The 11,790-nt window shown below is 34.0% G+C and overlaps 1 protein-coding gene across 2 annotated transcripts; it reads left to right on the forward strand.

Moving 5' to 3' along the window:
• The first annotated feature begins 20 nt into the window (after positions 1 to 20).
• LOC106662480 (leucine-rich repeat-containing protein 27-like) lies at positions 21 to 11,378 on the forward strand. Of its 2 annotated transcripts, none has more exons than XM_014386597.2 (9): positions 21 to 135; positions 5,806 to 6,126; positions 9,457 to 9,646; positions 9,711 to 9,884; positions 10,439 to 10,607; positions 10,666 to 10,819; positions 10,880 to 10,908; positions 10,967 to 11,087; positions 11,162 to 11,378. In XM_014386597.2, the coding sequence occupies exons 2-9, from the start codon at positions 5,821 to 5,823 to the stop codon at positions 11,207 to 11,209; spliced, it is 1,191 nt and encodes a 396-aa protein (XP_014242083.1). In that variant the 5' UTR covers positions 21 to 135; positions 5,806 to 5,820; the 3' UTR covers positions 11,210 to 11,378. The 2 variants fall into 2 exon arrangements, with proteins under 2 accessions (XP_014242083.1, XP_014242084.1); XM_014386598.2 differs by lacking the exon at positions 21 to 135 and adding an exon at positions 512 to 733.
• Positions 11,379 to 11,790: the final 412 nt, after the last annotated feature.

Consider the following 11,790-nt stretch of genomic DNA (forward strand, 5'->3'; position numbering starts at 1 on the left):
ATTCAAACTGTTTTTACGTAGTTCGCCCAGTGCCGTTTATTTTACACTTTTTCCCTCAATCGTGATAATTTTAGTGACGAGCGATAGTTTTTACAATTCTTCCCCTCGAAAAAAATAATTCCTCCTAGCGAGACGGTAAGTACTAACTTCATATCGCGCTCAATTTTCCCCTTATATGAATTTTCATTAGAATTAAACAGTGTTAGATATTTTTCTAAATAAAATACGCTAAACGTTTAATACAAATACTCTATTAAAATGTCTAAAACATTTTTTTATAAGGTTGGTCTTGAAACATTTGGGTCCGTCTAATCCCGCTCTGTCTAGTCAAGCAAGTTTGCATCTGAATATTGATTTATAAAGCTTCACCCTTTTAACTACATTTAAATAACAAGCAATGTCTTCTGAAGTGGTGGATTATCAAATAAATTTGATTAAGATAGCTACATTCCGTTGCCTGCTTGGTATTGGAAAACAGTGGTCCGTCTAACCTCGCTGTGTCGATACTCGTTTCTCCATTATACCAATGTGGAGCTGACTATTTCATACTTTTTGTTATATCATGTAATATTTTGTTATAAAGACTAAATCTATGATCTTAGCATTCTGGTTTGCCTATTTTCGTTGGGTTGAACTGACTCGTTTCAGCAAAATTATATATTCCATTGACAATCTTTTCATCTAAGGAAATGATACGATGCAAGAAAAATGTTCAGTCTTCTGAGTGAAAGAGGTAATAAATAATATTTGACACAAATTATCTAGCAAATTTAGTTGTTATTACCGTGCTTTAGACCTATTTTAAGGTTATCATATGTCTAATTGATGTCAGTTTTGGTTACTTCTGGTCCGCCTATTCTTGCAGTATCCTGTCAGGAGTGTTTCAACATTTGGCTTAGGGATGGTTAGGGGATGAATATTGGAGACAACAAACTAAAAAAGATAAAAGACAGCATTCACCTATGGGAAACTTCCTATCAAACGAATAGGAGGGAAGAGGTTATCATCTGCCGACTCAGAATTGGACACACAAGAATAACACACGGATTCTTGATGGAACATACTGACCCTCCTGTCTGCCTATGTGGTGAACGCCTAACCATCGAACACATCTTGTGCCCCCAAGGAACTGCCAACGGTTTTACACATCTTCCTTACACCTCCCACTTAAACAATTCCTACAGGACAAGCAGCAAATGGTTGACAAAGTCATCGGGTATCTTAAAAAAATAAAACTATACAACTATATATAACAAGAACACTACATTAACACACAAATAACATAAGCAACAAAATTCGGCTGGCTGTACGCGCTCCCCAGAACTGACACACATACGAATCCACATACACACACTCACACACCACTGTACACATACGCACACATAGCTACATAAAGGCAATGATAGCCCTTGCTGGTTTTTTGCCTATTTGTCGATTTACAAAATTTTCATCCTTTTAAATACAAAGCAACGGCTTCTAAAGATGTGGAATATCAATTAACTTGATTAAAATAGCTAAATTCCGTTGCCTGCTTGGTCTTGGAAAACTTTGGTCCGTCTAATTTCGCTCTGTCTAGTCAAGCAAGTTTGTATCTGAATATTGATTTATAAAGCTTCACCCATTTAAATACATTTAAATAACAAGCAATGTCTTCTGACGTGGTGAATATCAAATAAATTTGATTAAAATAGCTAAATTCCGTTGCCTACTTGGTCTTGATACACTTTGGTCCGTCTAACTTCGCTGTGACGATACTCGTTTCTCCATTATACCAATGTGGAGCTGACTATTTCATACTTTTTGTTACATCATGTAATATTTTGTTATAAAGACTAAATCTATGATCTTAGGTCATTCTGGTCTGCCTATTTTCGCTGGGTTGACCTGACTCGTTTCAGCAAAATTATATATTCAATTGACAATCTTTCATCTAAGGAAATGATACGATGCAAGAAAAATGTTCAAAAGCTTGAGTGAATGAGGCATCAAATAATATTTGAGACAAATTATCAAGCAAATTTAGTTGTTATTGCAATCCTTTCAACCTATTTTAAGGTCATCATCAGGGAAATATGTCAGTTTTGGTTCCTTCTGGTCCGCCTATACTTGCAGTATCCTGTCAGGAGTGTTTCAGCATTTGGCCATGGTCGATTTACAAAATTTTCATCCTTTTAAATACAAAGCAACGTCTTCTAAAGGGGTGGACTATCAATTAACTTGATTAAAATAGCTAAATTCCGTTGCTTGCTTGGTCTTGGTACACTTTGGTCCGTCTAACCTCGCTGTGTCGATACTCGTTTCTCCACTATACCAATGTAGAGCTGGCTATTTCATACTTTTCGTTACATCATTTAATATTTTGTTGTAATGCCTAAATCTACGATCTTAGGACGTTCTGGTCCTTTTATTTGCGTTGGGTTGAACTGAGTCGTTTCAGCACAATTTAATTAACAATGTTTCCTCTAAGAAAATGATACTTGACAATATAGGAAAATGACATGAAGGGGACTGGTCTGTCGGCTCCTTTGAAGTGACTGACACGATACCGCTACTGAAACCGCAGCGTCTGTCAGCTGCAAAAAAAACCGCTACCTTTGTCATAGCTTCTAAAGCATTACAATCCCTTGTAAAAGATTTCTGATAAAATCCTGAAGAACTCTTTCCTATTCATCAGAAACAGCCGTTTCTAACTCTTGTAGGGTGTTAGGAACTGGGTTTCGCCGTCGAACTCGTCGCTTAAGTTGGTCCCAAATTGAGTTGGTTTCAAATCTGTATTTCGAGCTGATCACACCAAGCACTCAGTTCCAACCTCATTCAGGTAGTCATCCACAATACGTGCACTAAGGGGCTCTCATCGATGTGTGGGAGGGTAAATGGCACCACATATTCTTCGATTATGTCTTCCCCAGTGAGAAGTTAGAGTCTTCCTGGAACCTCAACCAATTCGGTGCGGGCGTCCAAGGAAATGCCACCCCAGATGACGGATGAATCTATCGTCTCTCTCGTCTGTAGACCTAGGTCGACTCTGCCCTGGCTTTCTAGATGAAGCCCTGTTTCTCCTATTGCAGAACCATTTACACAAGTCTTCTGACAACTTCACGCTGGCTGTATCCTTCCTCCAACGATGTTATGACCCTAACACTATCCTACTAACTCATATGCCTGACTGGAACCATTGAAAAAGGTTTAAGTACAAGAATAATATAAAATGAAATCAACGAAGGAAAAATATTAACTGAAAGCGAGCTTTGGACGTAGCAAAATGAAAGGGCATAATTCTAATTTTTCTGCAAATGGGATTAATCAGTACAAAAGTAAACAACGCAATTATTTACTGTTTATTTTGACTTCGATAGCACCTAATGACCTGCAGCTAATAATGTACAAAGTTAATAGATTTATTTTAAATTAAATAATGAGTGGTGCGTTAGAATTGTATGTCAGTGTAGATTAAAGTGGCTAAATTCCAGTGTCTGCTTGGCCTTGGAACATTCTGGTCCGCCTCTTCTCGCTGTGTCCGTTCAGCTCTGTTTCAGAGTTTAAAGAGATCGTATATTGTAATATGTTTCTAAAATAACTAAATTTATGATGAATCGTTCTGGTCATCATTTGGGTCCGTTTATTCTCGCTGTATCTAGTCAGGTGCGTTTGCATCTGAAAATTGTCAATGTATAATAAGATTGGTACAATGGAGAAAACTCATTTCGCTAACTTCTATAAAAATTCTATCGAACCCAGACCAACGCGAAATTTAAAAAAAAGATTTAGTTTTGAAATCCAAAATAAAAAATGGGGGTTTCATTTAAAAAAATGTACATAGGACGTATTTTATGTGAAAAAACAATGAACCAAAAATTTATTTTTAAAATCAATCAAAATCGGACCAAAATTAAGTACGTTAAAGGGGCGGATAAGGGACACCCTGTATATAGATATTCATTTCTTCATTATACCAAAGTGGAATTGGACTATTTCATATTTCTTCTTTTTATTTCTTTCATGTATGCACTTCTTTGCGATGGAACCACATCATAGATTGTTTAGGCAAATTCAAAAAGCTTTTAGTTCCGGCAGATTTTCTTTTATTTATGGAAGACGCCTTTCACTCACTTTGTGAGCATCTTCAGCCTTCGTTAAAACAAAACAGATATTGAAATAACACAAATCGCACTGTTCTCTGATAAAGCTCAAAAGGTGATTGAAAAGAGTCTTCCATAAACAAAAGAAAATCTGCCGGAACTAAAAGCTTTTTGAATTTACCTAAAAAATCTATGGCTTGTTTTGTTAAGATTGTTTATTCTTCAATCTAAATTCTCAACCAATAGTCTAATATTCATTCTTTCTTATAATGTAAGTAATATTCAAATAATTATTATAATTATGTACAGTGTTATGATCGCAGAAAGTGTTTTGAACATTAAGGTTCGCTATTTTCACTGTGTTGTCTTTAAACTTATGAATATGTTAGCTGTGTGAAAGGACCACCGTTATATTTGATTACGCGGGAGTACTGCAGGGCAGTGTGCTCGGACCAATCCTCTACATCCTTTATACTGCAGATATTCCCATTAAACCTACCACCCTACTTGCATCCTTCGCCGATGACACAGCTGTACTATACTCTAATTCCGATCCTGCGGTTGCTTCGGAAGATCTGCAGGAACGTATCTCATGTAAAGCAGATTGGTGTAGACAATGGAAAATGAAGATAAACGAAAGCGTCCATGTCACATTTACACTCCGAAGCAAACCTCTTCCCACGATATACTACAACAACGTTCCTATCCCCAAATCCGACTGCGATCGCTACCTTGGGTTCCACCTAGACTCACAACTAACATGGAATCAACATACACGACAAAACCTAAACAGACGGTATGGTCTACTGCACAGACTTATAGGACGACAGTCTAAACTATCGACAAAAAACAAACTTACAATTTACAAAACACTACTACAACCGATTTGGACATACGGAATAGAACTGTGGAGAACCGCTAAACCCTCCATATCCAACGTCTCCACTTTCAATCTAAAGTCCTCAGATCCATTGTAAATGCTCCTTATTATGTCTCAAATGCTACACTCCACAACGACCTTCAAATTCCTTATATCTAAAAATGTATTCCCCAAAAATTTACCGAGTTCCACAAAAAACTCTCCCACCATCCAAATAGTCTTGCCCAGGCCCTGTCCAATAGAACCCAACCCTACAACCCCACAAGGCGTCTCAAGAGGAAATGGCCCCGTAAAGGCGTAAACAGTAAAACAACATAAACAAAGTGAAGAGGGAGGATAACATTGATTATTTGCTCCCCTCAATATAAATAGTTGTATAAAAGTTCATGTATCCACAAATTACATATTGTAAATAATAATTACAGATTGTAATAAAAAAATAAATAAGTAATAAAAAAATATTTGATTAATAATTATGTTTCTTTTGTATTTAGAAATTGAATAAGGCGATTGTAGAAAATATGCAGTTTATTGCATCGAAAAGAATAAGTAGAAGAAGACAAGAAGTTGACCAAATTTTTAAGTTATAATATTTTGAAAAAAAAAGTGGGAAAGACGACTTTTGACCTGTTTTTCTTTAAAAGAGCTTTTACAATTTCTATATTTTGGTATCTATTTAATAATATGCGATCTTACGGTATTTGGCTATGATAACTGTTTTATCTTTTGAATATTTAATTTTATAAAGGAAAAGTTTCGACAGTGCCCGACACGTTTCGGGATCGATAAAATCCACCTCCAAGTCACGCATTTTATCAAAAAGTCCGTCCGTTTTCCTGTTACCAGGGTGCCCGTGGGTAAATGAAGGGGGCCAGGGGATCAGGAGACGCCAAGAATACCACGTCCAAGCCGACCGCGGAGAAAAGGGGCACGGCGGACAGCCAGCGAGATGAAAAAGGACAATTCAGGGACAAGATCTGGACACACGCGGAGCAGAAGAAGTACCTCCAGAAGCTGTCTACCCTGGGCCTCCAGGTCGAGCAGGAGCCCAGGGTAGCGTCGGGGGTCATCGAAGGACGCGGCAACTTTTTGGACCTGAGTGGACTGAACCTGAAACTTTTCGATGTCAGGGATCCCAACGCAAAAATAACTCTAGACAACCTGAGCGTGAGTTTTTCAAAAATTATAATTTCAAATAATACTAATTATATCTTATAACTTAAGAGCTAATAATGTGGGCTAAAATGACTACTTTTAGGACTGCTCTCTTTGGTCGTCCATATAACTAATAAAAATCAAAATTTGATAGTTTTTATACAATTCCTTCTTTTATTGAAAAGACTGATTCAATTTTTCTAATAATTTACTGTGTATATATAATTATAATTAAATTTTTTTTATGCTTTATAATATTAATCTATTCCATAATCACTTCTCCTTCCGATTGCTTACAATTACAAAATTCTATAAATAATGTGCTAACCTGGTGCTCTAATAACAAACTTGCTCTTAATGTTTCCAAATGCTACACAATTACATTCTCTCATAAGAAACAACCTTTTATTTATCTCTATACTCTCCATGATGCTCTTTTAACACAAGTTGAGGTCGTAAAGGATCTTGGTGTACTTTTTGATCAGAAGCTCAAGTTTAAAGAACATATTTCTTCAATAAAAAATAGATCCATGAAGATGCTAGGTTTCATCATCCGGAACACCTATGAATTTAAAAATCCTTTATGTTTTGTCTATCTTTATAAAGCTTTTGTACAACCCATACTAGAATATGCTACACCTGTTTGGAACCCATTCTATCTAAATTATCAAAAAATTCTTCAATCTGTACAAAACAAATTTTTAAAAAAACTTTCCTACAAACTCAATCTTCCTCCGAATTCTGCCTACCCTGGAATCCGCTCTGAATTTAAACTTTTCGAACTGGCACTAAGAAGGGATTACTTTGATATTGTTTTTGTATTTAAATTATTAAACAATCTCATTGATAGTCCTTATCTCCTCTCTCAACTACAGCTACATGTCCCTTCGTACTCTCTTAAAACCTATAAATTATTTTATATTGAATTCCAAAGCTCTAACTACATGCTCTCTTCTCCTCTACACAGAATGATGATCAAGAGTAACAACATCTGCAATAGCATTGACTTCTTCAATAGTTCTGTGCAATCTGTGAAAAACCTTATCCTACAACCTTAGTTGAATGCTTTTATATTTCATACTGTACAAAATTATTACAATTTATTTCATTTACTGGTTCAACTAATTCTCGCACTCTAGTCTTATTATATATTTACAAAGAGCATTATTTTCATTAAATATGTACCTAATTATTGTATTTTCAATTGTCTTTCAGCTTTATTTTGTTTTCTCTGCCTTATTTGGTTAGTAATTATGTCTTTCATTTTTATTGTTCAGTTTTTACTCTTTAATTGTATTTTTATATTTATCATTTATATTTACCATTTATATTATTACCATGGATATACGTCCTTATTCTTTTTATATATATTATTTTTATTTTTACATATATTATTTATATTTTTTGTTATTGTAAAATGTCTTTTTTATAGTGGATTTCGATCCGTAAATAAATAAATAAATTACATACATTAAACTAGCATGTTTACATCACATGGGTGAGTTGTTTGATCATTACTGGTTCCTATGAACATTGTTGTGTGGGTTGTTAAGATGATTAATTGATATATGTTTTTATAATTGCCATTATTTATATATATCTTTGTGTTGTCTATTTTCAGATTAGTAGTACTAAAAAAATATTTATAGCATAAGAATTAATTTATGTATGTCATAAATATTTAAATTTATTAGACCAACAGTATTTACATGCTTCAACTGAAATTTTTAAATTGATATTTGTTTTTATAAGCATCATTATTATCTTTGGGTTATCTATTTTCAGATTAGTAGTACTAAAAAAATATTTATAGCATAAGAATTAATTTATATTAATGTTATAAATATTTTAATTTATCAGACCAACAGTACTTACTTCAACTTAAAATTAATTTTTTTTGTGGTATTTAGTGACAGTTAATTAATGTTTATTTGGAGATCGTGTGATGTAGGTTTAGGGAAACATTTTCTTTATCGTGCCAGCATTTCAATAAAGATTGAAACTTTGGTACGGTAAAGAAAATGTTTTTCTAAGCCTATGTCACACCAGACCGCATTTCATGATCTTAAATTTTATTACATCGCTTATTAAAATATTAGTTTAACTTCACTAAAATATGCAATAGTGTGAAAAATGATAACTCGATATATAAATACATTAAAAACAAATGATCAAAACAAACAGATTTTTGGGTGATGTCCTCATTTGTTCAAGTGATGAACCTGCAGACTGAAATGATTGTAAATGACCAAAGTAAAATTTTTTTATGAGATTTCTTGGGGTCTGTGGGGTGATGAACCTGCAGTTGGGCAGTTCCTATCCTCACAGAAGATCAAACACATCTGAAATTCCAAAATGAATCCAAAACAACCCCCCAAAAAAATTTTTTTTGTGTGTGTGATTTCTTTTTTGGGTCTTGCAAGGTGATGGACAAATGGGTTCGAATCCAGCAGCCCTGCATTTAAACCCGGCATACTTACAAATGGGCTTTTTTCAAAAACACCGTCATCCCGAGGGTTAAAATTGGTTAAAATTCTGCTGTTGCGAACCATTAAAAAAAAAAGGAAATACACATTGATCTACAAGGAAAAAGCCTGCTGATTGCTCATATTTTCCACCCTCTCTTAAGCTGAAATATACCTGACAGACCTAAATGATTGAAAACTATCAAACTATAGATGTTTTGCGAGATTTCATCTTGGGGTCTGTGAGGCGATGAACCTAGAGTTTCATCGTTTCCTATCCTCGTAGAAGCTGTTATGCTCCTGACAGACTAGAATGATCTGCAAGACTAACAATAGATTGTTTTGTGAGATTTCCTCCAGTGCTCTGCAAGGTGATAAACCCGCAGTTTTATTATGACTTATCCTTGCAGAAGCTGAAACATATCTGAAAGTCCAAAATGATCTGAAACGACCAAACCTCTTGGGGGTCTGGAGGGTGATGAATCTACAGTTTTGTTGCCATCTATCCTTGCAGAAGTTGAAACGCATATGACAGATCAAAATCATCTGAGACAACCAAACTATAGATTTTTTTGTCAGATTTTCTCTAGTGGGCTGTAGGGTGAAGAATTGGGTTGAAAGTTGCCTATCTTTGCAGAAAACTAAAACATACGACAGACCAAAATGATCTGCTATGACGAAAACTATAGATTTTTTAAGTGTGATTTTCTTTTGGAGTCTGCAAGGGTGACAAATTTCATTTATTTATTTATTTTTTTTTTAAATCTATCAGGAAACATTCTTGCTTGAAAAATGTAAAATAGAATAATCTTTATATTAAGAGGAAGGACCAATATTTGTGCTCATAAACTAATCCTTTTAATTTATAAATTTTCAGTACCTTTACCTGAGTAATAACCAATTGGAAAGAATTCCCTCTGAATTATTCGCCTATTGCCCAAATCTCATCTGGCTCGATCTGAGGCGAAATTTGCTGAAAACTTTCCCAACGAGTGTTGTGAACAACGCAAGCCTCGAGACTATACTTCTACAGAGAAATGGGCTCAAGATAATACCGCTCGAGTTGGGTAAGATGAGCCCGCAAAAAAACAAAAAAAAAAATTCCTGTTTGACATTTTAAATTTAACTCAGGCTCTTTGCCGAATTTGAAAACACTGTCCGTGATCGAAAATCCATTGGAGTTTCCAAATCGAACCGTACTGACTACATGCTCGACCGATGCTAAGTTGATTGATTATTTGAGGAGATGCTGGGAAAACCAGTCGACCAAAGATGTGCCAATACTGAGTCCAAATAAGACTGAAGGTAATAACACTAATTTGTTTCAACTTGCAGTATGTATTAAGCATCTTTAATTGATGTAATAAATGTAAATATTCTATTGCACCCAATTTCCTGACCTTCCCCTTCATATCAGCTTATACAGCAATGAAACACTCCTTGAGAGAAAAATTTTGCATACGCGCAGTTAATAAAAATGAACCCGACTGAAAAAGTAATTTTTTGTTTACACATTCTAATAAAACTTGCATAAAACATACACCAGGATGATCAGGGGCAATTTGTTCAAATATATTTAATCCATTGTAAGTCTTGTCTACTTTTGAGACACTTAAAAAGAATTTTATTCTAATAAATTTACAATTAATTTATAGTTAATTTTATTCAATCATTTTGCTTTGTTCAATTTTTTGTATAATTAATTAAAATTTATTAGAAATTTTTTTAACTTTTAAGAAAAATTTGTGCAATAATGTGACTAGTGAAAATATTTTTCTTTAAATTGTGACACCATCTGTAGAAATATAATTTTATTTTCTGGAAAACAAAAATAAAACATCAAAACACCAATTCTGTAGACGAAAAGAAAAAGAAAACAGTCAAGAGAATTCAACAAGAGAAGAAATTGCGTAGCCTCAGCGAAATCGTCTGCGAGAAGAAAGACTCATCAAAGATAATCGATCAAGTAGTCGCTGAGAAGATAACGAGCGAACTTAGATCACAAGAGAAGACAATCCAAAAGGCCAAGTACGCAATTTCGACGATGTCACAAGTTTACACTATGTTCACGTTGTTTGATTTCCAGGGACAAAGAGACTTTGAGGAGTTGGCGCGACAGGAAACGCCGCATGGAGCGTAATGAGTTTAGATTGCCAAAACCACCGCCGCCGTTTGGAGTAGATCCAGATGCCAAAATGCCTTCAAGAAGAGACCTCATGTCCAACTTAAGAATCGATATGGTGATGTCTTTTTGATATTTTCTTTTAAATTTATACAAACTAATTGAGCAACGTTTTCAGAAAGGAAAGCCAAAACGAAACTCAAAAGAGTGAGTTCTTTCTTTCTTTATTTTTTAAATTTAAATTGTAACTTTAAATATTTTTTAGTCAAGTAAATTTGAACCGAGAAATCGAAGAATTGAGAGTGTCGCTTCAAGATATGGTGAAAAAGAGGCAAACGGACGACCCCCACAAAGAAATGTCAACGAGACTCAATGAGATAAGAGCTGTATGCCAATTTTTTTACATGCTTTCCCATTATGTAAATATTCTTATTAAAATACTATATTTTTAATTTTTCAGATAAAAGATATCCAGAGGAAGCTTGCAGCACTTAAAAAGATCAGTTGATACGAGGAGGTTTAGAAATAAATTACTCAAGATTTTTTTTTTCTTTTTTTATATAAACGCCTTTAAAATTCAAATTATCAAGGATCATCACGTTAATTGCGCACAATAGCCTACAGCGTTGTAACCTATGAGAATAAAAAAATAAAAGCACAAAATGCATTAAAAAAAAGTTCTGCAAACTCTTCTCATACAATTTGTAACAATACTATTGTTCCATAATATTAAGCACTTAATTGTTAATTCCTTCTAGGGGAAAACATAAACTAAAAAAACGCACATAACAAAAGAAATAATACAATTTTAAAACAATATTTTATAAATTGTGAATAACTAATCGGTCAGCTTTTCAAATGAGACCGTTATGATAATTTTGCATTTTATAAAGTCAATTAAAATTAATTTTAACTTGTAATTTGATTTGTACGAAAATTTAATACATGCAATGCAATTATTTTGTATTTTAAATTTTAAAACTGATTCAAATTTGAATTCGACCTGAAAAAAAAAGAAAATCTAAAAATACTTGACAGCCACAATTTTTAATACTATGATTTAAATTATGTGCATCAACCACATGATTA

Source organism: Cimex lectularius, unplaced genomic scaffold (genome assembly GCF_000648675.2).
Source record: "Cimex lectularius strain Harlan isolate CLEC.00 unplaced genomic scaffold, Clec_2.1 scaffold30, whole genome shotgun sequence".
NCBI lineage: Eukaryota > Metazoa > Arthropoda > Insecta > Hemiptera > Cimicidae > Cimex > Cimex lectularius.

What these genes read in the sequence shown, in the direction of transcription:
- LOC106662480 (XM_014386597.2), top strand. Translation starts at nt 5,821, where the DNA reads ATGAAGGGGGCCAGGGGATCAGGAGACGCCAAGAATACCACGTCCAAG. An exon ending in AAGACAATCCAAAAGGCCAA is followed by an intron (nt 10,608 to 10,665) that starts GTACGCAATTTC and finishes TTTGATTTCCAG; the next exon opens with GGACAAAGAGACTTTGAGGA. An exon ending in GACTCAATGAGATAAGAGCT is followed by an intron (nt 11,088 to 11,161) that starts GTATGCCAATTT and finishes TTAATTTTTCAG; the next exon opens with ATAAAAGATATCCAGAGGAA.